Raw genomic sequence first — 26,456 nt, forward strand, 5'->3', positions numbered from 1 at the left:
CGCGCCCCCCCGCCCGCGGGGCTACACGCGGGGCGGCCGCGCAGGCGCACTCGCCCAGGGGGCAGAGGCGGGCGGAGGCCGGCGGGGGCGGGGCCGGGGGCGGGGCCGGGGGCGGGGCCAGCGGCTCGCGGGAGGGGGCTCGCGGGGACGCCCTCGGGTCGGCCCGGGGGGCCCTGCGAGTGTCTGCGGTGCTGGGCAGCGCGGGGTGGACGTGCGGGGCCTCGCGGCGTGCTGCGGGGGGGCGGCGCGGCCCCGCTCCCGGCCCGGACGTCGGAGGGCGTCACATCCGGCGGGAGGGGGCGGGCCGGCGGGCCCCGGAAGTGTGGGCGCGGGCGGTGGTTTAACCCGCGACGGCGGCGGCGGCGGCGGCGGCGGCGGCGGCCCGGGCAGGTGAGCGGACCCGGGAGGGGCGAGGACGGGGAAGGAGGTGGTGCTGGCAGTGGCTCCTGGCGCGCCCCCGCCTGCCCGCCCCGTCTTGGCGGAGGCCGGTGATTGGGCGCGAGGGGCGCGTGACTGCGCCGGCACCCCTGCCCCTCGCGGCGGGAGGGAGGGAGGGAGGGAGGGAGGTCGGCGCCCCCGCCCCCAGCGCCCTCCCCTCCCTTCCCGCCGCAGGTGGCGCCTGCGGCCCCGCCCCGCCCCCGCCCCCTTCCGCCCCCCGCCGGTACCTGAGCTCCTGGCCGTCGCGCTCAGCCAGTCTGCCCGTCGTACAGGCCGGGAGGCCGGCCTCGGAGCGGGAGCTGACTTACCAGAGGTCACGCAGGGGAGGCCAGTGCACAGTAGGGCCACGGGGACTCCCGGCCGTGACTCCCTGCCTGTGCCCTTTCCCCAGGAGAGTGAGAAAGGGGCTCTCAGCCCGGGCTCTGTAGTCCTTTTTTTCTGGACCCAGACTAGGAGAGCCCAGCGTCCGTTACTTACCAGACCCCACTCCTGGACCTGCTGGCTACAAGGGCGTTGCCGTGCCTGTGTACCTACCGATCTGTATACCTCTCTGCCCATTGTAGGTCTGGTTCCTCTTGGGTGCAGAGGGCAGTGCGGCGTTTGTGGGTCTGTGTATCTCCCATAGGGACCTGGTTCCTCCTCATTTCTTCCCCACAGTCAGTAACGGTGCTTATTTTCCCACTTTACGTAAGGCTGGGAGAAGGAGTTACCCGAGGCTCTGTTGTGAGTTATTGGCACAGATGACCCTACGCCTTGGAGTTTCAGTCCCCGAGGCTGTGCTCTCTCAGCACAGGGTCTGGCCTCACCCACCCTAGAAATGTATTCCTTTGGCCCAGGAAACTTCATGGACTCACTTCCCTTCACTCTAGCAGTGTCTCAGCAATCCTGTTGCTGACTCAAGGCTTTTCCACTTCTTTCATTGGCTCCTCGCCTCTTTTCCAGGAGTCTTGTTTACTGCCAGTGCACCCAAGTTGCTGCCACCTGACTCTCAGGACTGTAGGCCCTAGAGCTGAAGGTTTCAATGACAGGGATTTGGGGAGGAAGGACTTCCTTTGCCTGTCGTGCAAAGCTACAGCCTTGCCCAGGCCTGGACCTTGTGTTTCTGGGTGGGAGGAAGGGCCAGGTTGAACCTTGGCTGCTGAAGTGAGAGTCTTTGTTCTTGGTGGTCATGGTGCCCAGAAAGGCTTTTTTCCTCGATTATCTCGGAAACTGGCTTGGTGCCTTTGTAATTGCCATTAGGTAGAAATTTCATTTTGGATTTCTTTATCTGGACAGCTTCTGCTGGCTGGTTTTTAGGTGGTAATAGCTCTGATATCTTGCTTGACTGCCATGTGCTTTTGGCACTGTTTTAGGGGCTTTGTGAACACAATGAGTTCTGAGAATACTTCAGGGTAGGTGGTGATCCCATTTTACAGGAAAGCGAGTTGCAGAGATGTTATATAATGGTCACCCAGCCAGGAAGCACTGAGTTGGGATTTTTAACCTGTTAGTCTCATTTCAAAGCTAATGTTCTTGCTGGACCTTAAGAATCATCAGTGATGCTTAGGGGAGCCTGGGTGACTCGAGCGGTTACCTCTTGGTTTCAGCTCCGGTCATGGTCTTGGGGTCCTGGAATGGAGCCCCGTGTTGGGCACTGCACTCAGGGAGTCTGCTTGAGGATTCACTCTCTCCCCCTCTGCTCCATCTCTTGCTCACTCTCTTTCTCTAAAATAAATAAATGCTTTTTTTTTTTTAATCATCTGTGACGCTTATTAAAAATATGAAGCCAAACCTCTGGAGATTGTCTGGAGCAGCGGTCCCAGGAATCAAGATTTTTCACATATGCACTGAGAGATTCTTTTTGAAAGTCAAATTTGGGAAGCACCAGTTTAAGGAGTTTGTAGATTTTCTATACTGGAAACTGAGATTGTTTCTAAGGAATCTCTTTTGCCTTCTACTTATTGCTGTGAAATCTGCTAATCTGGCATAAATCTGCCATTGAAAGGGCATTGGCCTAACTAGCCATGTGAATTATTTCCGAATATTTTGGGCCAGTACCAGTCAGCTTTATCCAGGCTGACATAATCATTGAAAATTTCTTTGCAATCCCACTGGATCTCTGTTGTTCCAAAATTCTGTTAGTTTCTGCTCAGAGTCTAGAGTTTTCTTAAGGTTCCGCTTTGTTCCTGGACAGTTGCCCTGTAACTCAGAGATCTCTGTAATGGCAATGCCTTTGAGGATTTGGGTGCTTTAAAAGGCATGTATACTTAGCTGGTACTCCCTGTACTGCCTTTCTCTTCCCCTTCGCTGGTTTCTGTGAGAGACTTAAGCAAAGACCAAACAGGTCCGTCATGATTTTGCTGGTACTGACAAGTGGGGCCCCTGGGGCTTAGGATGGGCTGGAGAAGAGAGAGAAGGAGAGACTCAACCATAAACGCATCAAACAGAAAGCCCAAATTTAATTTAGATACATTTAATGTATCTACTCTCCCCTTGGCTGGATTAAAAGTAGTAGAAGATGCAAAGTCAGCATTATACTATTACTTTATTTTCTTTCTGTCCAGTAAACACTGATTTCTCACTTAATTTCTTTGTAAACAGAGGATGTACTTTGTATGATTTGAAATGTTTTAATTGACTGAGACTCGCTTTATGGCCCAGGATAGGGTCTTCCCTGGTCAATGCTCTGTGAACACTTGGGAAAAACATGTTTTATGCTTTGTTGAGTGGAGTATTGGATCAATATCTGTTAAGTTGGTTGGTAGCGCTTTTCAAGTCATAACTTCTTACTGCTTTTCTGTCAGCTTGTTCTATCAGTGAAAAAGGGTCATTGAAACTTAGGACTATAATGGTTGATCTATCCGTTTTTCCTTGTAATTTTATCAGTTTTTGCTTCATGTATTTTGAAGCTCTGTTATTAAGTACATAAACATTTTGGATGCTGTTTGTTTGATGAATTGACCCTTTCAATCCCTGGTAATAGTCTTTGTTCTGAATCTACTTTGTCTCCTATTAATATAGCCAATCCAGCTTTTAAAAAATTACTGGATTGGTATACAATATATAATACAGAACTACAACTCAAAAAAAAAAGTGATCTGATTAAAATAGGCAAAGGACTTGAATAGATGTTTCTCTGAAGAAGATAGACAAATGACCAATAAGTATATGAAGGTATTCAACATCACTAGTCATTAGGGAAATGCGAATCAAAATGACAGTGAGATACCACCTCACAGCCCTTTGATGGCTGTTAAAAAAACCAGAAGTATGGGATCCCTGGGTGGCTCAGCCGTTTAGCGCCTGCCTTTGACCCAGGGCGTTATCCTGGAGTCCTGGGATTGAGTCCCACTTTGGGCTCCCTGCATGGAGCCTGCTTCTCCCTCTGCCTGTGTCTCTGCCTCTCTCTCTCTCTCTCTCTCTCTCTCTCTCTCTCTCTCTGTGTGTGTGTGTGTGTCTCATGAATAAATAAATAAAATCTTAAAACAAAACAAAACAGAAGTGTTGGCAAGAGGATGTAGAGAGATTGGAACCCTCATTATTGCTGGTGGGAATGTCAGATGCACAGCCACCGTGGAAAACAGTATGGCAATTCCTCAAACAATTAACTATACAGTTATCATATGATTCAGGCATTCCAATTATGGGTATACCCCCTAAAGAAGTATAAACAGAGACTCAACCAATATATTTGTACACTGGTGTTTATGGCAGCATTATTCACAATAGACCAAAGGTGGAAGCAACCCAGGTGTCCATTGATATATGAATGGATAAACAATGTGGTACATATATAGAACATTGTGTATCTTTAAAAAGGAAGGAAATTTTGACTCATGCTACAACATGGCTGAAACTGGAATAAATAATACTAAATGAAACAAGCCAGGGACAAAGGGACAAATATCGCATGATTCCTCTTATATAATATTCCTAGACTAGTTAAATTGATAAAGTCAGAAAGAAGAATGGTGGTTGCCAGGGGCCGAAGAGGGAAGAATGGGGAATTAGTGTTTAATGGGTGTAGAGTTTCAGTTTGGGATGTTAAAACAATTCTGGAGGTGGATGGTGATGATGGTTGAATAACAGTGTGAATATACTTAATGCCATAAACTGTACAATTAAAAATGGTTCAAACGGTAAATTTTATGTTATGTATGTTTTACCATGATTTAAAAATGGATAGTGTTTAAAGATCAACCTTTGCTTTGTGTATTTCTTGATAGTCTTTTAAGTTATGTGTCTTTAAAATGAGTTCTTGTAGGAAACATATAGATAGGTTTTGCATTTTGTAAAATTGAATTTTATAGTCTCTGCCTTTTAATTGGTATGTTTAGTACATTTACATTTAATATGATTATTAATGTAGTTAGGCATAACTATTATCTTGCTGTTTGTTTTCAATTTATCCAATAATCTTTCTTCCCATTTCCTTTTTTTTTTTTCTTTTTTCTTCTGATCTCTTTGGGGTTGAGTAATTTTTATGATTTCATTTTGTTTCCTACGCTAGTTTATTAGCTATAACTGTTTTTTTTTAGCAATTTACTAAAGATTCTTAGTATGCATCTTTATTTAGCTTGTCACAGTCTATCATCAAGTGATATTATACCACTTTAAATCTAGTATAAGAACCTTACAATATGTACATTTATTTCTTCCCTCCTGGACTTTGTACTGTTGTTGTCACACATTTCACTTCTACATATACTATAAATCCCACAATTCATTGTTAATATTGACATGTAAACAGTCAATTTGTAAAGAGATAAAAAAGAAAAGATATTTTATATTTATTTACACGTTTTTCACTTCTGGTGTTCTTCATTCCTCTGTGTAGATCCATTTTGTTTCACATTCTTTCTTACTTGAGGACTTCCTTTAATTCTTTCAGAATTTGGGGGTGTAAGCAAGTCTTTATTTTGCCTTTGTTATTGAGAAGTATTTTCCCTGGGTATAGAATTCTAGGTTGACTCTTAATTTCAGCATTTTAGTATGTGGGTCCGGTGTTTCCTGGTTTGCATGGTTGCATATGCATAATCAGTTGTCCTTCTTATTTTTTTGTTCTTCCATTTCTAGTATGCCCCTTTTCCTTCTGCTCTTTCTTTCTTTTTCTTTCTTTCTTTTTTTCCCCTATGATTTTATTTATTTATTCATGAGAGATACAGAGAAAGAGAGGCAGAGACATAGGCAGAGGGAGAAGCAGGTTCCTCACAGGGAGCCCCATTTAGGACTTGACCCCAAGACCCCAGGATCATACCCTAAGCCAAAGGCAGATGCTCAACCACTGAGCCAGCCAGGAGGAGTCCCCCTTCTGCTTTTCTTTTATCACTGGTTTTAGACCATGTAATAATCATTATCATGTGCCTTGGTGTAGTTTTCTTCATGTTTATTGTGCTTGGGTTAGTTGAGTTTTTTTTGGATCTGTGGGGTTATAGCTTACATCAAATTGGGAAAATTTTCAGCCCACTAATTCTTCAGATAGTTTCTCTCTTGTCCTTTCTCTCTCTTCTTTGGAGACTCCAATTACAAGTATATTAGAATACCTGAAATTGTTCCACTGCTCTCTGATACTTCATTCATTTTCTCCCCCAGTCTTTCTGTTTTTCTGTGATTTGTTTTGGGTCATTTTTACTGTTTTATCTTCAAGTTCACCTATCTTTTTTTCCGTAGTACCCAATCTATTGTTACTTCCATCTAGTATGCTTTCTATCTTGGCATTATTGTTTGTATCTCTGCAAGTTTGATTTATGTCTTTTTTATACTTTTCTACATGTCTCTACTTAACATGCTCAGTTTTTCCTTTAGCTTCTTGGACATATGGAATATTGTTGTAGTGACTATTTTAATACCCTTTTAGGCTAACTCTGTTATCTGTATTTCTGAGTTTGTATCTGTTGATTGATTTTTCCTTCATTATGGATTCCATTTTCTTGGTTCCGTTGTATGTCTGGTAATTTTTTATTGATGTCAGGTGCAAATTTTACCCCATTGGGAGCTGCATATTTTTGTATATCTGCAAATATTCTTCGTGTTATTTTGGGACACTGTTAAGTTACTTAGAAACAGTTTCATCCTTTAAAAGCTTGCTCTTGGTTTTCGTTACTTGAAATCAGAACAGTCTTTAGACCAGGGTTAATTTCCCCACTAACAAGGCAGTACCTTCTTCAGTGCTCCATGGATGCCATGTGGATTACTAAGTTTTTTGACTCTGGCCGAGACACAAATTATTTTTGGCTCAATTTGAGTTCCAAGGATTGTTCCCTCTAATCCTGATCTGTACTGTCAGCACTTAGCTGAAAAATGGGGGGGACTCTTTGCAGATTTCCAGAGTTCTTTCTGTGTGTCACTATCTCCTCTCTGGTTTTAGGCCCTGTAAAGTCTGGCTGCCTTGGCCTCCCAGGACTCCCAATTTCCTTTCCCCAACCTGAGGAGCCTATTGGGCTCTGAGACTGTCAGGCTTTGCCTAGGCACTCTGTCATTGTATCATGTCCTGGAACCTCTTTCTAGGCAGTGAGCTAGGGCAGTTGTTTGTTCTCCCCTCTCAGAAATCACTTTTCTACACTGACTGATGTCCACTCTCTGAAAACTGTTGTTCTACTTATTTTGTCTAGTTTTTCAGTTGGTTGAGGCAGAAGAATCTAGTTCCTATTCCTCTGTGTTGGCCCAGAGTGTATGTCCTTGTCCGGTCAGCACTCATTGAGTGCACTATGTGTGCTAGGCATTGACCTAGTGCTGGGATGCAGACCTGAGCGACCCCATGGGCTGTGCCCTTGGGGAGCTCACAGTCTGGCTGGAGAAACATGCTGATTCCTATATCATAAATGCTGGGTGGTACTTCCAGAACACTGTGAGAGGGTAGGATGAAGTCTTTGGGAGAAAGATCTGAGATTTGAGGGACGGGCAGGCAGTTTCAAGCTAGAGAAGGCATAGGAAAGGGTATTCCTGGCAGAGGGAACAGTAGTAGCAGAGGCTGGGTGGCAGGGCTGGGAACTCCTGTGGGCAGGATCTGTGTCATACTGATCTTTATATAGGTGCAGAATATTTATCAAGTGATTGGAAGCATGCTGCTTGTTCTGGGAATAGTAGATAGAACAGAGTTGGGGTGGGGTGAGCAGTCCATGAGGGAGTGGAGGGAGATCTAGCTGAAAACAAGGTTTGGGGTCAGCTGATACAGGACCTGGGATGCCAAGCCAAGGAACACAAGGTTTTGAATGTAATACCAAAGCCCTGGGGAGTTATGGAAGGTTCTAAGCAGGGATGTGGGAGCTCTGATTGACTGTGTTCTCTAGCGGTTACTGAGGTATGGGGGAGAGGGATGGAGAGGGTGGAGTCTGTAAGAACCAGGCGGGCAGCTGCTGGAGAGGCTGGCTAGGAGTAGGCCTTTTGCTGGAGGATGAAAATGAGTCCAGAGCCCCATGCAACCGCTGATATGGTGTTGCCTGTTTGATAATGGTTTTGTGTGTTTGATAATGGCCTTCATGGATCCCTGCCTGAGTCAAGAGCAGATATGAGGAGGCTCTGGACTAGTTTCTCTTTTTCTGTGGCTCCACTATTGCCCTCAGCACACCTGCCTGCTCAGGGACCTAGAAGTTCATAGCATTAGGTGTCACTGGCAAGGGTAGGGTCTATGGGTGCTCCCCCCCCCCGCCCCCCCCGCCAGCCTTCTACCAGCCTAGGATGACGCCAACTCAGTGAAAACAATGGTCTCCAACGTCTTGGCCTTTGAACAGACAGACCTTGAGTAACCTGATACAGACCCTGGATATTTGCCGTAACCTTAATCCTGATCCTTCCTAAAGGGATGTTGAATCTGCTAGCTCAGCTTGCCCTGCATAGGTTAGGAAGTGGGAGGGTGGGGGAGTTGACAGCTGCAGGCAGATCCTTTCTGAATTATCTGAACGGTTGGAGCAAAGGAGAAACACATGGCCATTTGGTGTGGAGTAGCTTAGGATGGTCTTTTCTTTCTTTCTCCTTTTCTTTTCTTTTCTTTCTGATTTTATTTGTTTATTTGAGAGACAGAGCATAAGTAGTGGAAAGGGAGAAGCAGGCTGCCCATCAAGCCTGATGCGGGGCTCCATCCCAGGACCCTGGGATCATGACCTGAGCTGAAGGCAGCCGCTTAACTGAGCCACCCAGGCACCCCTGGAGGGTTTTCTTTTCACTGAGCCATGGGCCATAGGACAAAGAAGCTTTGCAAAGTGTCAGGGTTGTGTTTTACTGTCAGGAGGTTTCAAGAATGGGCTACTTATTAAATAACCTGTTTCTTGGCCAGCGTATTGACTGAATTGGGACGTTACTGATCTGAGTTACATCCAGCCACTGGATTTATGTGGCACCGTTGATTGATGCTATCTCTGGAGGAATTTTCAGTTCTCTTTCCTCAGCATCTACAGAGGGTATATGGGTCAGGTGGGCGCTCAGCCATGGGATAAAAATCCTGACCATTTGTTGAGCCTGGCCTGTGAACTGGACATTAGACTTCCTAGGCACTGATTCATTTCATCCTTGTAAAAGGGCCTGAATTAGAGAAGAAATCAGGATACAGAGAGATGGAGTAGCCTGCCCAAGCTCCCCAGCCAGTAATGACTGAGGGCATAGGGCTCTCTGTCTTCCAGAGCCGTTAGCCACTAGGCCTTCCTTGCAGGCCTGGAGGCTTAAGGAGGGGCTGCTCCTGGTGCCCTTGGGGGATCTGGGACCCTGGGGCACTGTATGGCCAGGCCCTATTCTTTAGAAGTCTGATAGAAAATGTCAGGAATATGGACCATGTACTAAGTTTGTACCCAGAGCTGGGTACTGTGTCAACCTGGGCACACACTTGACCAAGAGGTAGCATAGTGCAGTGGGCAGTATGGGCCCCAAAGCCAGGCTACCGCAGTGAAATTCACTCTGCCATTTCCTCATTGTGAGACTGGGATCAGGCACGAGACTTCTCTTTGACTCAGGTTTCTTGTCTGTAAAATGAGGGAAGCCAAAGGACACATAGCTGGGAGGGCTCCTTGTGAGGATCCTACGAGCTGCTGCAGACAGGGCGCCTAGGATGCCGCTCTTTACATTGTAAGTGCCCTGAACCTTATGTGTGGTGACCATCATTGTTTCTCTTTTACTGGTGACACAATGAGGCTTGGAGAGAGGAACTGAGTGTGGTGGTAAAGCCTGGTTCGACTCCTGTCCTCAAGGAGTTCCCAGCTGTAGCTCCCTGGCTTTGCTCTTGCCTTCTGTCTACCTGGAATATGCTTTGCCCATCCTGAACATGCCTGCCTGTCCTTCAGATGTCCTCTCCTCTGGGAAGTGTTCCTTGCTCTCCCTCCCCTGAATATTAATTATTCTGTCTCTTGGGGGTAATCTGATGATGAGGAGGCAACTCTTGACTCCCCTGGGGCTCAATATCAATGAAGCAAATGTAACTGCTATTACTGATTCAGAAGCAGGCTTGGGAGGGACCCCTTTAGGGGATGGGCTGGGTCCTTAAAGGACTGTAGGTAGCCAGGGGCCCCACCCCTGCCAGCCCTGCCCTTCGGCTCCTACTCTGGCTCCGCTTTGTAGGTGTCCTATGCTGATGGACTGCTCCAGCCTGGCCAGCAGCCCACAGAGTGGAGAAAGCAGTTTGCTAGAGTCTGGTGCCACTCCCGAATCCTCCTCCCCTGTCCTGTGTTCAGCACAATAAAGGGGCTCACTTGGTGGCCTGCTTCTGGGGAAAGGGGAGTTCAGATGGAGTTATTCAGTGGACTTGGAGAGCATGTGGCTGTTATATAAATATTTATGTAAAGATGACAATTGCCTTCAAAAAGTCTTGTCTTGAGAGGTTGTATATTCTCCTGTTGATCTGTTGGCATACTTGTATTTGAGGATCTCTGTTCAGATTGGTTTCCGGCCTGTTTCAGAAAGCCACACCTTTTGCCTTCCTGAAGACCTGCCCTCTCTCCTGAGCCTAGCTGGGTGCCTGGCCAGGTTGTCAGGTAGCATTTTGCAACAGTAGTAAGGTGTAAATGTGTGACTGCTCCCTACCTAGCGCCTGCTTAGTGGTTCTTCTGGCACCTCTAGATGTTGTCTCGCTTACTTCTCTAAGTCCTTACAACAGCCCACTGTGTTGGTAGTGTTAGCCCCATTTTACCCATGAGAAATGGTAAGAAAGGGGGAGTACTTTGCCCAAGGTCACAGAGCTAGTAAAAGGTCAAGCTGGGATTTAAACCCAGCAATATTTGGCTCTTAAGCCCTGACCTCTTTCTGCTTCCCATCATGGTGTCTTAACTGTTCAGTGTTGGAGGGTGGGGAGGGATTCGCTACCCCAGCCCCAGAAATTCCTTAGAAAACTGAAGAAGGCTCCCTTCTGGCACTTACATGCCTGCTTTTCAAATTGAAGGGAAGCTCAGTTCAGTGGTGCTTTGGGCCAGGTAAGGAGTGCATAGTGGTTTGATTTGTTTTTATTAACTTCTGTGGGAAGTCAGGTGACTGAACAGTCTGATACTTGGGTGCCCAGCTAGAATCATTCTAGAAAAAGAAAACTAGATCAGGTCAACAAATCTGTTCTCATTAAGCAGAAGGAATAAGAAGGTTTCTTAGGCAACCGCAGGTGTTTTTGACATGAAGGGTGGGATGGGGCCAGGTCTCTCTAACTCAGGCATGCTTAACTGTGCAGGTTGCTATGGTAACTCCTGCTTATGCTGCCTTAAGTGGATGTGGGAAGCTTACAAGAAGCCCAAAGCCTTTGCGATTCTCCTTGCAGTGTGATTTGGGGCTTGAAGTAGCTGGCGAGTCAGCATGGTCTCCTAACGATGAGGAGGAGGGAAGTGATAGGAACCTCTGTTTTGTCTGCCAGGGGAAGCTGGGGAAACAGAGGCACCCTGCTCAGGCCCAGTTCCATCTTCTGAATCAGTAGTAGCAGTCACATTTGCTTCACTCAATATCGAACCCCAGGGGAGTGAGTCAAGAGCTGCCCCTCATCATCGGATTACCCCCAAGAGGCAGAATAATTAATATTTGTTCAGTGCTGAGGAGCTTGCAAAGCCCTCTCTAGGGCCCTTTGCTCATCTGAGGCACACGACCCCTAAGGTAGGATTACTGTCATGGTACCCATTTCCAGATATGGAAACGGAGGTTAAGAGACTTGATTGAGGTCATACAGCTGAAGGGTTGTGGAGCCAAAGCGCAAACCCCAGGCATTGGTCCACATTCTGTGCTTTTCTTTGCATCCTGTCAGGGAAGAGCTGTCATTGACTGTTCAGACACATTGACTGTTCAGGCAAGGGGCGCCAGGCATCACAAGCCACCTCCCAGGCTGACACACCTTATTCTTATCTCAGCTTAGAAAAGACTGTGTTTTGCTTTCTGTCTTTACTTTTTTTTTTTTAAAGAGATTTATTTAATTATGATAGAGAGAGAGAGAGAAAGAGAGAGAGGCAGAGACACTGGCGGAGGGAGAAGCAGGACCCATGCCGGGAGCCCGACGTGGGACTCAATCCCGGGACTCAATACTGGGACTCCAGGACCGCGCCCTGCGCCAAAGGTAGGCGCTAGACTGCTGAGTCACCCAGGGATCCCCCCCCCCCTTTTTTTAAGTTTATCCTTGCAAAGGATCTGATACTAGTTGAAGTTATTTATTTTTGAGCTAAATAGTCCTGGCAAAGATCCACATTGAGCAGGCGCCATCCATATGTTGCCTTCTCCCTGAGTTTGAACCCTTCCCAACATCCCCAGCATTCTCAGCCCCATCTACCCTACCCCAGGGAGTAGTGGGAAAGGGTACTGCCTCTGGCCTGAGCCCTCCAGTGGGTAGTAGAGTCGCCTTTGGGCCTGCTATCTTCATTCAGTTGAGGTCCCTTGCTCCAGGCACGTGAGATCAATTTAGTCAAGATATCAAGGGATGGAAAGAAGTTGAGACTGAGATGCAGGGCCATTGGCCTGGGAACTTCTTTTCTCATCATAGTGTATGTGCTCTGGAGGCCCAGGGGCTGCACCCCCAAGCCTGCCTCCTTGGTTCTGCTCACTGCTGCTCCAGCTTTGTCAGCCCCTATACACAGTGCTCAGTGGTGGAAGGTGAGCTCCAGGATGCCTGGGAAATGTCTGTCACTTTGCCCTCCCCGCCCCCCTTATCTGTGGAATCTGTCCTCCAGGCAGGGCAGGGCACTAGTCTCTCCTGAAGGAAGTGGTGTTGACAAAACCATACCCACCCAGTTGTTGTTGTTTTACAAGTTTTGAATTGGCTACTGAAATTTAAAAGTGGAGGGGTGTCACATGGATCTGGATTTCTAGCTTCTCTAGCAGGTCTGGACAAGCTGGGTGCCCTCCTTACGGCAGGAAGTACAGAGCTAGCTGAGCCCCTGCTTTCCAGAGGGACACATTCCCCACCCTGTGGGTTGGCCTTTGCCACAAGTGCCTGCCTGACCCCTGTAGGTGTCCGGCTTTATGACCTCTGCTGTAGGTGAAAGCTGCTGAGGAGACAAAAGAAAAAGTTTTAGTTTTTTTCCCCTTTGAGTTATTGGCTGGGAAACTGAGACTTTGACTTTCTCTTCTTGCCAAAGGAAGACAGATTAGCACATGTGTCGCCTTTCCCACTTTGTTCCATGTCTGATCACCTTTGAGTGGATGGCATCACCCCACAAAAGAGATGTGGGATCTCTGTACCTGTGAGCGCTGCATAGCTGCCTGCCTCAGCAGCCTCCCGCTCCCTTTCTCCCAGCCATGCGGATCTGCAGCAGCCCTTGCCAGGGCTCTGCTGTCCTCTGCCCAGGGTCCTCTGACTCTTGTTCCTGCAGGAGGCACCCCCTTCAGGGAGGACTTGTGGGCTTCTCATGCCCCAGCTCTAGGGCTGCCCCGCTCCTCCCCGGCCCTCACTCTACCAGCCCCCATCTGTGTTATATCCCCTCGGGAGCCCACTCATACCTGCACTCTCTGGAAGTGGTGGTGAAATTTTTGTTTTTTAAAATGGAACTGAGTTGAGGGGAGTTAGCATCTGTTTTTATACATTCAGGTTTTGCCTGGTACATGGTAAGAACTCAGTATTTACTTACATCCCTCCACCCTCCTTTATCTTGCCTCCTTTGATTTGGGGGTCTGGTACAGTCCCTGACATGCAGTGATTGCTCCATAAATGTTTATTCAGCAGAGGCCTGGAGAAGTGAAGGCAGGTGTGAACAAGGGGGAGAAGCCCTGTTCGTGTACCTCCAGGTCTTGTCTGACTCATCGGCCACCTGACCCACCTGTTCTCTCCCTGCCTTGGCCTGTTTTCCTGCACGCACTGTTATGAATGGTCAGTGTCTAGGCCAGGCGCTGGGAAGTCAGAGATGAACAAGACAGTCTTCTTGCCTTCAAGCGGCTTGTGTCTTCTCTCCTGTCCCCTCCCACAAGCAGCAGTCTCCAGACACCACCTGAGAAGTTACCCAGCATCCTCCTGGACTCTGTGGAAGCAGAAGAGGGTTTTAGTCAGGGCCCAGGGTGCTGAGGGGCCTGGTGATTGCACTTGTCAGGCCCTCTGGGAAATGTCTCAGTAATGTCCCAGTCGTCTGCATGATGACATCCCTAGTGGTTGCGGCCACTTTGAGAAGTGCTGGTTTGGATTGTTCTGGCGTGTCAGGTGACTGGGAGGCAGAACACTGCTGGCAGTGGGTGCCAGGCTTTAGGGACACTTGCTTTATGGGCCTTGGGCAGAATGTCCTGTGCCCCCCTCCTTTTCCAAATTATGAACCCAGAGAAGTGGGAGCTATGTTCAGCCTCACTGCGTGTCCCTGAGAATCAGAGGAGGTCTCTGTGACTTCTGAAAGAAAGGCATCAGTGACTTCCAGAGGTGGGTGATGCCACAGTGAATCCGGCAAGATGGCAGTTGCCAGCCCAGGCCAAACTGTTGTCAGAGGGCGAGGATGTGAGCCCCTCCATCCTGGAGGCAGGAACCAAAGACAGGCCTGGGTGATCAGCTTGCTTGCGTGGGATTGTAAGCTCTACATCTTGGACAACCTTATAACCAAACTCTGCTTCCTGTGATGGGTGGAGCAGGTGGGGCAAAGAGGCTGTGATATTAAAACCCCAAGGATGGAAGGGGACTTGGGCCTTTAGTGGTTTGACCCCAACAGCTTACAGGACCTTGGGCAATACCCTATTATTTGTTTTTGGGCTTCATTTCATCTCTAAAATAGGGGTAATTAAGCCTTGCATTCGCTTTAGTTACTGGAGCAAGTATATAAATGAATGGAGGAGTTTGCAAAGGGCTTTGGTCTCAGAAGAAAGGAGCTACGTGACTGGTAGGGGTTATTGACTTCTTTCACAAGTAAGGAAAGTTGAGTTCCTCAAAGGAATGTGTAGTACATTTGAGTGTGGGCTCCCAAGCACATCTCCTTCTGGAAGAAGTGAGAATGTGTGCCTCTTACATGTGCCAGCCGTGCCCATGAGGCAGTGTGTGGAGACCAGGGCACAGGGGAGATGGGGAGCCTGGTGGAAGGAGTAGTTGGCCAGGATCAGTCTCTTGGGCCAGGGGTCCCCTCTTTTGTCAGCACAGGCAAGATCCATGCCACTTGGCCTCAGTGTCTCCACCCGTGAAATGGGCATGGGTGAAGTGGTGGGATGTTGAGGTAGAGGCCAGAGAAGGTGATTAGAAGCTCTATGACCACCCTCCAGCTGTGGCTGCTTCTGCTTGCCATGTGTGGGGGCCCACTTCCCATCGTGTCCAGGGTGCTAGAACGCATAGGCCGCCCTTGAGAGTTCAACCTGAGGGGGTTGACCTGTAGAACGGAGGTGTTTCAGACCATAGTTCTTGGGGCATTTAAAAAGTGTGTGACCTGTTCTGAAGTCTTCAGTGAAAGGGGATTGACACAGGAAAGAGGTCTTTGGCAACCACAGGGCTGTGATGTTTCTTTTCTGATTATGGGACATTCATCTTCTCCGGTCAGGGAGTGGCAGAGAGTCATCGCAGACAGGAGCCAGAACACTCTTCCATCCTCTTGATTTTCCGATTTCAGGAAGGTGTATACCAGGCCTCCTTTGGGCCTCTGAGTGAAGTGGGGATGCCCTTAGCACCCGGGAACATACCCCTGGGGATGAGATTCCCCAGCCAGGGACTTGTGCTAGGAGAGGAAGGTCTCAGAAGGAGAGCTGTGTGCTTCATTCATTGCCCGCTTTGGAGGAGAGGATTCTTCTGTCTAAAAGACAGTGATTATTCACACCACCAGTTGGATGTCATGGGGATTTACGTCTGGGATTTCAAGGCCATCAGAGCCAAGTACGGGGCTTTAGATTATAGAGGAAGACTATCATTTGGGGCAGTGGGTGGAGAGGCTGCACACTTCGGTGCACCCCAGAATTATCTGGAGAGCACACATTTCTTGATTGGCCAGTACTCTTTAACAGGGCAAAGTCTCCTTTCTTGCTAAATGTCTATAGTCACTAACTGCCAGGCTTTGATGACAAGTTAAGTGGTGGGTCCTGTTGCTATCCTTGTCCCTCATGAAAGCAGTGGCAGCTCCGTGCTGGTTGTAGCAACGTCAGGCCCCTCTTTGTGTGACCTGGGGAGGGGACAGACATCCATCGAATGCCCACACTCACTCCTAGTTCAGGGATGGACTCACAGGCTAGATCCACAGAGGCATTGATGATAGGCTTTTGTCAGCCCCAGAGAGAAAACGGTTCAGAATGGTATAAAATACTTGAATGTTTTACCAAGATTTTGTTTGGGTGACTTTCTTCTAACCAAAATAATGCCCTTTTTGGGGAGGAGAAAAAGTGGCTGGTGAAGGTGAGCCCGTCGAAGAAGGCAGTCTTCTTGGCTGCAGGGTTGGTTCTGCAGTCAGGCCAGCTCCCAGTATTCCCAGTGCTTTCTGGGCCTTGAGCCCAGTGCAGACCCTCCCCTTTGGACTGGCCCTGACTCGGCCTCTTACAGCGTGGGTCTCCTAGTCTCTAGACACCTTACAGCCGAGCAGGCGTGCTCTTTGTGTGAATCCCTCCATGGAGTTGGCTCAAGCTTGGGCTGTCTTCACAAGAGCTGTAGCCTCGATGTTCCGCTGATTGGTTCAGACACTGTGGTGGGCTGCCTCTCGGCCCTGCCTCACCTGACCCCCAGCTGTGGAGCTGCAAACCTGGAGCTTTGGTCCTGGAGTGGAAGACCCCTGTCTCATGCTTGGTCCCACCTCACCTTCATGAGGCAAGCCAGAGGCACCTGAGAGAATTGCGTTTGGGGTCCTGGCAGAGGTCGCTCAGTAGAAACAACACAGGGGATTGAGCTCCATATTTGCATCCTGCCCCCATATGGACTGAATGACAACTCCTTTCCTCTCCAGGGTCTTTGCTTTTCCTCTGTTGGGAGGCTGCACCCACCTGAGTTCCCTCAGAGTGCCAGATGAAGGGGAAACCAGGCCAGACTAGTTTGACCCTGGGTGCTTGGTCAAAATGCAAATTTCGTTAAGAATAAAATTAAGAGTCCTAGAGAGTTCCGGGTCTGGAGGAGGCCTTGGGACTTAGGTGATTTTGAGGTGCAGGCTGCAAAGCCCCCACTGGGGAGAGCACTGCCACCGCCCAGCTGTGTGACCTTGGGCCAGTGGCTTTCCCTCTACGAGCCGCCTTGGCGAGGTCAGGTGCCGGCAGTACTCGCTGCATAAGCTGGTCATGACCGTCCTTGTATTGGCAAGTACTTATGTGGTGCTCTTGCTCGTCTAGTTCCGGGCAGGGTCATCCTAACAGATGGAAGTACTGGGCCACAGAGAGAAGAAACAGCAGGGCAGGGAGGGATTCAAACCCAGGTAGCCTGGCTACAGAGTCCATTCTCTGAACCGTGAGGCCAGTGGTTCTCAAACTGTGTTCCCTGGACCCCTGGATGGGGGGGGGGTCTTCGTGACCCTTTTTAGGCTGCCTTTGAGGTAAGAATGATTCTCATAATCTAAGACATTGTTTCCTTTTTACTGCATTTCTTGCAAGAGTATAAAGTGGGGTTCTCAGAGGGTACACAGCACACGATCACATCGTCCTGGTGGCTAATGGCATGGTACTTGTGTACTCTCGTATTTTAAAAATGTCTCCCCCTGGTAACCGTGAGCATGTTTTCCGTCTTGACACCCTTCTCTTCTTAAGGTTATATAAAAATAATCATGTTATATAAGCAGAATGTTCTATAAATGACTTTTCACTCAGAAAAATTCCCTTGAGATCTCTTCATGTTGTCGACATCCATTTGTTCCTTCTCACTGGAGAGCCACACTTATTAGTGAAGCTATATAGCACAGACTGTCCGGCTTTTTACTCTTGGGAGATCATTTAGGTTGTTTCTACTTCCTGGCTATTCCAATAAAAGCTACTATGGACATTCAAAAATAAATAAATTACATTTTTTTCTCACTTTTAATATCTACATATGCAAGATCCACAGAAGGGAAACCTCTTTGGGTTTCTCGCTAACATTAGGGGTGAAAGGTGTCCTGAGACCAAAATGTGTGTTGTGATCTGCCACCCGAGGCCATGCTGCCTCGCGTGGTACTTACCAAGCACGGAGTGGGATACCCGCTGAGGGAAGTGGCTGAGGGAGAGTTGCCCTGCCCAGAGCTCTCCCAGTAGGTGCCTGGCAAGCCCCATGTGTCCGGGGGAGCACACCTGCCTAGGCCTCCCCAGACACCCTGCTGACCTTGCCGGGGTGTGTGGTCAGCCAGCTACCCGTGCTGGAGCTTCCGTTGGCCCGGCGCCCTTGGGGCTCAGACCCAACCAAGGGACCCTGGCAAACACCCTGTTGTGTGCTGGAGCGGGGCCTGGCACTGCTGGTGTGAAGGCCCAGGGAGTTCTCAGTGGGATCTGGGCCACACACTGGAGGCCTCAGTAATTAGTCATTTCTGTGGTGTTGGAGTCTTCGCCAACATTTGTTCTAAGCCGGCACCATGTCCGCCTTACCTCGTTGAATGTTACACCAACCCATTTTGCTGTTGTAGAACCTGAGACGCAAGGAGGATCGGGTTGTCTGAGGTCCCTCTGCTGGGAAGCGACGGGGCTGGGACTCAGACTAGGTCTGTCTTTAGAACGTTGGCTCTGGGATGCCTGGGTGGCTTAGTGGTTGAGCGTCTGTCTGCATTAGGCTCAGGGCATGATCTTGGGATCTGGGATTGAGTCCCACATCGGGCTCTCGGCGGGGAGCCTGCTTCTCTTGCCTGTGTCTCTGTCTCTCTCTGTGTCTCTCATGAAAAAATAAATAAATCTTTAAAAAAAACAAAAACAAAAACAAAAATGTTGGCTCCACTCATCTGTTCGCCAGCCGGTCCTGTTCCTGACAGAGGGTTGGGTTGGGTTGCAGGATGGTAGCAGCGTGTGCCAAATTCCACTCTGTCCTGGGGCCTGTGCAGCCTGCTGTCCTGCTGCTTTGGCTTTTAGGCCAAGGGTTTTGGAAGCAGCCAAGTAAGATGTGGACAGAAGGGGGTTTTGAATTTTTACTCTGCCAGTTATTGACTTCTCTGATTCCCCACCCGTAAAGGGATAGTTGCCCTCCCTGCCCCTGCCTCCCCCCCCCCCCCCCGCAGGATCAGGAGAGACCACACATGCAAAAACACATGCTACAGTGACCAGTGGCCTCCACTGTCACACCACTAGCCAGGAGCTGTTGTCTTTCTAGAACCTGGCCTTGGACCAGCTGTATCAGCATCTCTAGGAGAGATTCTGGATTTCTGGACCCTGCCCTGGCCTGGTGACAGGACTCTACAGTGTAGACTGGGACACCTGCTTTTTTTTTTTATAAATTTATTTTTTATTGGTGTTCAATTTGCCAACATATAGAATAACACCCAGTGCTCATCCCATCAAGTGCCTCCCTCAGTGCCCATCACCCAGTCACCCCCACCCCCCGCCCTCCTCCCCTTCCATCACCCCTAGTTCGTTTCCCAGAGTTAGGAGTCTCTCATGTTCTGTCTCCCTTTCTGATATTTCCCACTCATTTTTTCTCCTTTCCCCTTTATTCCCTTTCACTATTTTTTTTATATTCCCCAAATGAATGAGACCATAGAATGTCCTTCTCCAATTGACTTACTTCACTCAGCATAATACCCTCCAGTTCCATCCACGTTGAAGCAAATGGTGGGTATTTGTCGTTTCTAATGGCTGAGGAATATTCCATTGTATACATAGACCACATCTTCTTGCTCCATTCATCTTTCGATGGACACCGAGGCTCCTTCCACAGTTTGGCTATTGTGGACATTGCTGCTAGAAACATCGGGGTGCAGGTGTCCCGGCGTTTCATTGCATCTGTATCTTTGGGGTAAATCCCCAGCAGTGCAATTGCTGGGTCGTAGGGCAGGTCTATTTTTAACTCTTTGAGGAACCTCCACACAGTTTTCCAGAGTGGCTGCACCAGGTCACATTCCCACCAACAGTGTAAGAGGGTTCCCCTTTCTCCGCATCCTCTCCAACATCTGTTGTTTCCTGTCTTGTTAATTTTCCCCATTCTCACTGTGGGACACGTGCATTTATAGAGGACTTCCCCTTGGGTTTCATTGCGAACCAAAGCTTGGCATTCCTTGCCTTAGAGGCTGGGGACCACATTCAACCCTCAGGAGATCAGGAAACGGTGGTGATGACTCTCTTGGGTTAGCTTTTCCTCAGTAGGGTGACCCTATAATTTGTTGAAACTAGGGCATGCTTGAGCCCCAGAAATGGGTACCATTAACAACTGTACCAGCACGTGAGGAGTAAACCTGCACTTTCCTGGCAAATGAGAGGCTGTCACTGCTTCTTAGTTTCTCCTTTCATCTTTCCAATGACTTAGGGGAGACCATTCCCTTCTGTCACAGACAAGGAAGCTAGGACCTGGAGGTCACTTCTGGCCACACAGGTGTAGCATTGGTCCTTGATTCCAGAGCACCTCCTCAGACCACCGGCCAGTGCGGGCTCATGCAGGCTGAGCACTGGCACCCCGGAGGAATGCAGCCTCCAGGTCTCCGCCTCTTTGGAATCTAGAACCTTCTGAAAACAAACATCATTTTTGTAATGAGAAAAACCAACATCAAGGCTGTAGGATGCACATCAGGAGTAACTGGGGGGCTCAGTTGGTTAAGCGTCTGCCTTTGGCTCAGGTCATAATCCTGGGGTCCTTGGGATTGAGCCCTGAGTCAGGCTTCCTGCTCAGTGAGGAGCCTGCTTCTCCCTCTCACCCCTGCTTATTCTCTCCCTCTCTCTCTCTAAAATAAATAAATAAATAAAATCTTAAAAAAAAAAAAGAAAGAGAGAGAGAAAGAAAGAAAAAAGCTAACAGGATCCTGTCCGTAGAAAGGAAGAGTGGTCTGGTTGTGTCTACTTCCTTTTTCTTGGTCGCCAGGGCTCACTGCCAGGGCTTGGCTGTCACCCCTCTGTTACACAGACAGTCGCTGTCCCCCTTGGCAGAGTGACAGAGAGGGAGGGCCACTAACACCAGGGTCTATGTCAAAGAAGCTGTTCTATTTGGGTCCTTTGGTTTTCTTTGCTGAGTGTGTCAGGGGCCAATTTGATGATTTTTTTGTTGTTCTCCAAGGAGAACCTGCATATCACAGTCCATTTCTGTGGCACACAGAGAGGACTGCCGTCACAGAGCGTACTTGGGGCACCCCGAGGTGGTCAATGCACTAGTATAACAAGCAGCAATGCCCTTGAGCCTGTGATGTTGAAGCTGCAGAGCTGCTGCGTGTGAAGGTTCGGGTGTATTTCTGGTTTAGACAGAAATAGACACTTATCAGAGGGCATGCTGGCATCAGGGCTTACAGGCGCCTCGGGCCAAACTTCATTTCTGTCCACAGTTGCCTGGCTTCTCCTCCTGTCTTTTCCTGTGCGCTCCTTGGGCAGCTTTATCTAGCACTGCCAGGAGTCATGGTTTTGTCGCTGGCTGCCAAGGGCTTTCCTGCCACTCATGGTTTGGTGGGAGGAATGGCTCCCCAGTCTCCCTGGGGACAGTGCATGGCAGGGTGGCCGGACTGTGCTTGGCAGGTGACCCTTGCCTTCCTGCAGAGTGGAAGCATCTGGGGAAACTGCAGTTTATCTTTCCATTTGTTTTGTGTTCACAGGGAAGATGGAGACCCTGAAAGACAAGACCTTGGAGGAGCTGGAGGAGATGCAAAATGACCCAGAGGCCATTGACCAGCTGGCCCAGGAGGCCCCCGAGGTAGAGCAAGGCCATCCCAGGTCCCAAGGAAGGCCAGCAGGTGGAACTGAGGCCATACTTTGGGATACTGGCTTGGTGGGAGTTGGGGCCACAACTCTTCTCCCTCTTCTCTGGCCTTCACCCTGGTTGGGACCAAGCCAGAGGAGCCCCTGATATCTGAGTCCGGTTCCTGGGGAGCAGTGCTGGGGCATCCAGGGCCCCCATGTGAGTCCCCACATTGTGGTTCCAGCCTGGATCTGGAGGTGGTTTTTAAAAGGACTGGTACCATCTTGTGGCTGCCTCTCCACAGGGGCCTTGTCTAGCCCTGCATCTCTGGGAGGAGCCATTCTTGGGCTGGGGCCTGGGCTCATCACCTGTTTGATCCCATTTCCTGTAATGACTGGTACCTAACCATCTCAGCTCATCACAGTCCCTGTGGGAATAAAACAACCACAACTTAGAAAGCTTTTACCCCTTACAAAGGCATTTCCTACCTTCCCATCTTCTGGAACCTGTGACTCCCCTGCGAGGTCAGGCGACTGCATGTGGCCCAGAGCTGGGTATTCCCGCAGTCCTGCCTTGCATGGCTGCAGCCTGGCCACTGCTCTGGAAGCTACCCCTGCTAAAGCTACCTCCCTAATGCTGGGGAGAGACACGAGTACAAGCAATGACAAGTTCATTTGATGAGTATTTGGAATATATTTTTATTTTTGCTGATGAACAGGCATGGTGTGTCTCTGCTGGGGATTCACAATATGTGCTCAGCAACAGGGAAGCCCCCCCCCCCCTTGCAGCTTCTCCCTGCTTTTTGTAAGGGGGACGGTTCCCTTGCCCCTTCTTTGCTTGTATTCTAGCTGCCCCTACCTGCCCCTCTACCCAAATGAGCAATCTTTGCTTGGTGGTGGTGAGGGAGATGGGGTAGGGGCAGTGTGTGAGGACGAGTAGGGGGACTCAGTGTGGCACATCCTGCTGCCTTGAGCCTCACTTGGTGAGGACCAGAAGCAAAGCCTATGTTGGTTAAGCCCCAAGCCCACCTCCGTGGTCAGCTAGGCCGTGACTTGGCCAGGGTCTAGCTCCGTTGACACAGTGCCAGACACTGTGCAGGTCTCCTCTCTTTCCTCCTCTGTCATGGATTTAGCACTTTGTCGTGAGCACAGTGCTCTAGGAATTCCAAGGCCTGCTCTCAAGTGCGTGAAACTTGGCAGAGGTGAGCTTTCATCTAAGTGTAATTAATTGACTTTCAAGCTGAGCAAGCTGGTAGACTCTCTGCTGAAGCGCAGGATTGTGGAAAATATAAGCATAGACAGCCTCTGGGGTTGAGGGCAACTCGAATTTTGTGGTGTGTGGGCCAGCCTGACCAATTGATTTGGGTTCTCTGAGGGGAAAAATACTTTTGAGATTAAGGGGAAGCGAAGTAGGGCAAGCTACTTAGATTTGCAAAACCCCTTGGCCTAGGTTTCCACCATGGTCTGTAAAAATAATTTGATACATCCTCGTCGCCGCGTGGTTGTGCAGAGAGACAGGAGCTGGTTCAGTTTGGGATGTGGAAGTTGCTTGGAGAAAAAAGAACTAGCTAGTAGGGGGCCTCTCTCCACAGAGGGCAGTGAATGCGGGGTCGAGGCAGGCTGGTGAGCTCTTTTGGGCAGGGTGTGAGGACTGTCTTATTGACCTCTTCTAAACGACTGGTGGAGGGCTTCATAGATTTGGGGGAGGCCGTGGGAGAACAGGCAGAAATGTGTAGGACAGGGGCGCCTAGGTGGCTCAGTCGGTGAAGCATCTGCCTTTGGCTCAGGTCATGATCTCAGGGTCCTGGGATCAGGCCCCTCTCCCCCCTGTTCATGTTCTCTCTTGCAAATAAAATTTTAAAATCTTTAAAAAAAAGAAAAGTGTAGGACAAGGTGTAGGACAGAATGACACAGCTTAGATTTATTGGGTAAGACCGAGGAAGAAGGCAGTGGACACACATGAGGGCCAGTGGGGCCCCCTGAGGAGCAGCTGAATGGAGAGCTTCAGGCCTCCCACTGTGGAGCTGCTCAGTGGCTCAAAAGGGTGTTTGTGGCAGCAAACCAGACAGTCCAGATGTGGGGGCAGCTTGCTGTTGTGGGGAGACTGGAAAACCATAGCCTGGCCCCATGATCCCTGGGCCCCAGCAGTTGCACTGTGGAGGGGAGGTAGCTAGGGCATCGCCCTCTCCTGTCTGGAGTATGAAGAGTCGGCTTCAGGCCTGCCCCAGAGCTCAGAGCTCAAGACCCCTGGCTGGGGATCAGCAGGAGGGTTGGCTTCCCTGGAGCCCCGTCTTCCGGGATAGCCCTGGCCTCGTAGGGGATGAGCCAGGCGGTTCCTCAAAGTGCTGACCATGGTGGCTCCCACGTGGGAGTTGCTCTCTCTGATCTGTACCTTGAGCCCTCCACTGGGTGCTGAGTGCTTTCTTCTCATGCCACACAGTGCCTTTGCTATACTGTCACTGTCTCAGGGGTGCTAGGTCTGACTGTCTACCCCCCTTGGTAAAGAGGATTCCCTGGCACAGGGATGGAGCTTCAGGTCGTAGCAGGTCTGGGAAGGGTTCCTGTGGTGGTTGCCTCACTGGTGATGGCAACAAGGGACCTGGCTGAGGGGAAAGCACCACTTGGCTTGGGGAAGTGCTTTCCAGGGGGCACATCCAGGGGCAAAGGTTGGCAGGAGGGCCTCAGGTGGCTTGTGTCGGTGGGGGTCTTCTGCTGGCTATGAGACTCCCCTCTAGTTCTTGGGGTCGTTGTTGCTCTGTTAGCTCATCTGCACAGTGTCTCCGCAGGACCTACGTATGGCCTAGGAAGCAAGGACAGGCATCTCCTGAATCAGTGTCGTAGTCTGGCCCTGCCTACCTCACCCCTCAGAGCGACTGTTCTGAGGCCTCATGCACGTCCAGCCTGTGGTCTGGCTTGGGCCACCTTAGTGTACCTCAGAGTAGGCCTCTCGCCTCAGAGTCTTGGGAATAAGTAGTCTGGGATTTTGGTCCCTTCCCTCCTAGAAAGCTGACTGCTTCCTATTAATTGGCCCACCTGCTTGCTGGAGCCCGCCTGCTCCTCACGTGGCCTTGGGCAATGCTGGCCTTCAGTGTGTTACCCACGCGAATTCTCCTCAGGGGTTAACAATTCCCTGGGGTGCCTGGGTCAGAGTGTTTGGCCCAGGGTCCATCTGACCCTAGTTGGGGGGTATTACCCTCCTCCCACACTGTGAGCCCTGAGTCCCAGAAGCCTCTGGTGCAGCCTGCTGCAAGCTGAGTGGTGGTGGTGGTGGTGGTGACAGGTCTTTTTTTTTTTTTTTTTTTAATTTTTTTTTAGTGGTGACAGGTCTTAACGGTCAGCATCCTGTTCTTTCAGGTCCAGGACCTACAGCTGGAACGGGAGATGGCACTGGCCACCAACCGGAGCCTGGCGGAGCGGAATCTGGAGTTCCAGGGTCCCCTGGAGATCAGCCGCTCAAACCTCTCAGACAAGTACCAGGAGCTCCGCAAGCTCGTGGAGCGGTGCCAGGAGCAGAAGGCCAAGCTGGGTAGGGGTGGTCTGGGGGTAGGCTCTGGGGGCTCCTAGGGTAACTCGGAGTCCCCGTTCAAGGTTGGACCGGGGAGAGCTCCTGGAATAGTGCAGGAGAACGGGTTCCCTTTCCCTTCCCCGGGGCCGGAAAGGGCCCACAGTGAGGGTGACCATGTGCCTGGCCCTGTGCTAAGTGCTTTACATATATTTTCTCACCACAGCCTGGAAAAGTAGGTAACGGTGTTGTTTCAGAGATGAGGAAAATGAGGCTCCGAGAGCATCAGGAACATGGCCAGGCTTCTGTTGGCTAAATTTGGGATTTGAACCCAGAGAGTCTGCACCCTGGGCTGTTGCCAACAACACTGCCAGCTCAGCTTCTACGCTTTACAGAGCTGGTCGGGGCTCTCTGTGTCCCGGGACCTGCCATCTGTAAAGTGGGGATTTGGGGGGCACTGTCCTGGTCTCTAAAGTGAAGAAGCCTGATGCTTGGACAGCAGACCCCAGGGATCTGCAGTAGACCCTGCTGGGCCCCAGGCCACACGGAACTGGGCCTCAGCACGTGCAGAGGACATTCTGAGGGGCTTTGCCGAGAGCTCAGCCTCTTACACCAGATCTAAAAGGCACGTTTAGAATGTCGATCTTTCCGCCCTCCCTCCCAGAGAAATTTTCTTCTGCACTGCAGCCAGAGACCTTGTTAGACCTTCTGCAGATCGAAGGCATGAAGATTGAAGAGGAGTCTGAGGTAAAATGGCCACTGTCACCCCCTCTTCCGTGGGTAGTGTCAAGCTCTGGAGCAGGAGCCCTTAGGGATGAGCACGGGTGCCTGCAGAGTTGGGACGGGGGCTTTAGTAGATGGCAGGGATTGACACAGTCAATCCTGGTGGCAACCCTGTTGGATGCAGGTCACAGGAACCCTGTCTCCCTGGCTGGAGCAGAAGTGGGCAGCTGGTATGGCTTGGTCAGAGGACTGCTGGCAGACCTGGGTGGAAGGGTGGCACAGTGGGGGCCCTGAGGACCGATGTCAGGCCCCCAGCCCCTCCCAGGCCACCTGGGCTCTCTGTTCCATTTCCCTCTGGCCATCTCGTCAGTCCATGGCCAGATGAGCTCCCTCCAGTTCTCTGTGCTCTGGGTAGAAGAAGCTGCCAGACCCTCCCAGCCCAGGGCACTTATGCTGGCAGCCGAGTAGCTAGTGTTCATCCATTTATTCATCACATACATGCAGGAGCCACTGTGAGCCTGGCATGATGCCAGGGGTGGGGGAACTCAGTGGCCACCACAGTCCCTACCCTCTGGGAGCTGCCATCCCCATGAGGAGCACAGAACAGTGCAGGTGGAATATGGCAGCGGTGATAGGGCCTTAAGAAGAAAGTCCCAGGCAGGGGCCAGAGAAGACAGGGAGTAGCTGCAGCTGGCTGAGGGGGGAGGCCCACACCCCAGGGGACATGGGTGGCCTTGATCCCGGGCGGGCC

At 50.2% G+C, this 26,456-nt stretch overlaps 1 protein-coding gene across 5 annotated transcripts in view; it reads left to right on the forward strand.

Annotated features, from left to right (window-relative positions):
- Positions 1–26,456, forward strand: part of VPS37C (VPS37C subunit of ESCRT-I) — a 29,729-nt gene that overhangs the window by 895 nt on the left and 2,378 nt on the right. The window contains exons 1-5 of one of the 5 annotated variants that reach the window (XM_055313683.1): positions 261–390; positions 11,790–11,920; positions 21,399–21,496; positions 24,835–25,006; positions 25,647–25,729. In XM_055313683.1, coding sequence (XP_055169658.1) covers positions 21,404–21,496; positions 24,835–25,006; positions 25,647–25,729 — 348 coding nt within the window. In that variant the 5' untranslated portion in view covers positions 261–390; positions 11,790–11,920; positions 21,399–21,403. Of the gene's footprint in view, positions 1–260; positions 391–817; positions 834–11,789; positions 11,921–17,806; positions 18,384–21,398; positions 21,497–24,834; positions 25,007–25,646; positions 25,730–26,456 lie in introns of those variants that run through there. The other 4 variants (XM_055313674.1, XM_055313709.1, XM_055313691.1 and 1 more) reach the window with 4 other exon arrangements.

This window comes from Nyctereutes procyonoides, unplaced genomic scaffold (genome assembly GCF_905146905.1).
Source record: "Nyctereutes procyonoides isolate TBG_1078 unplaced genomic scaffold, NYPRO_anot_genome, whole genome shotgun sequence".
Classification (NCBI taxonomy): Eukaryota; Metazoa; Chordata; class Mammalia; order Carnivora; family Canidae; genus Nyctereutes; species Nyctereutes procyonoides.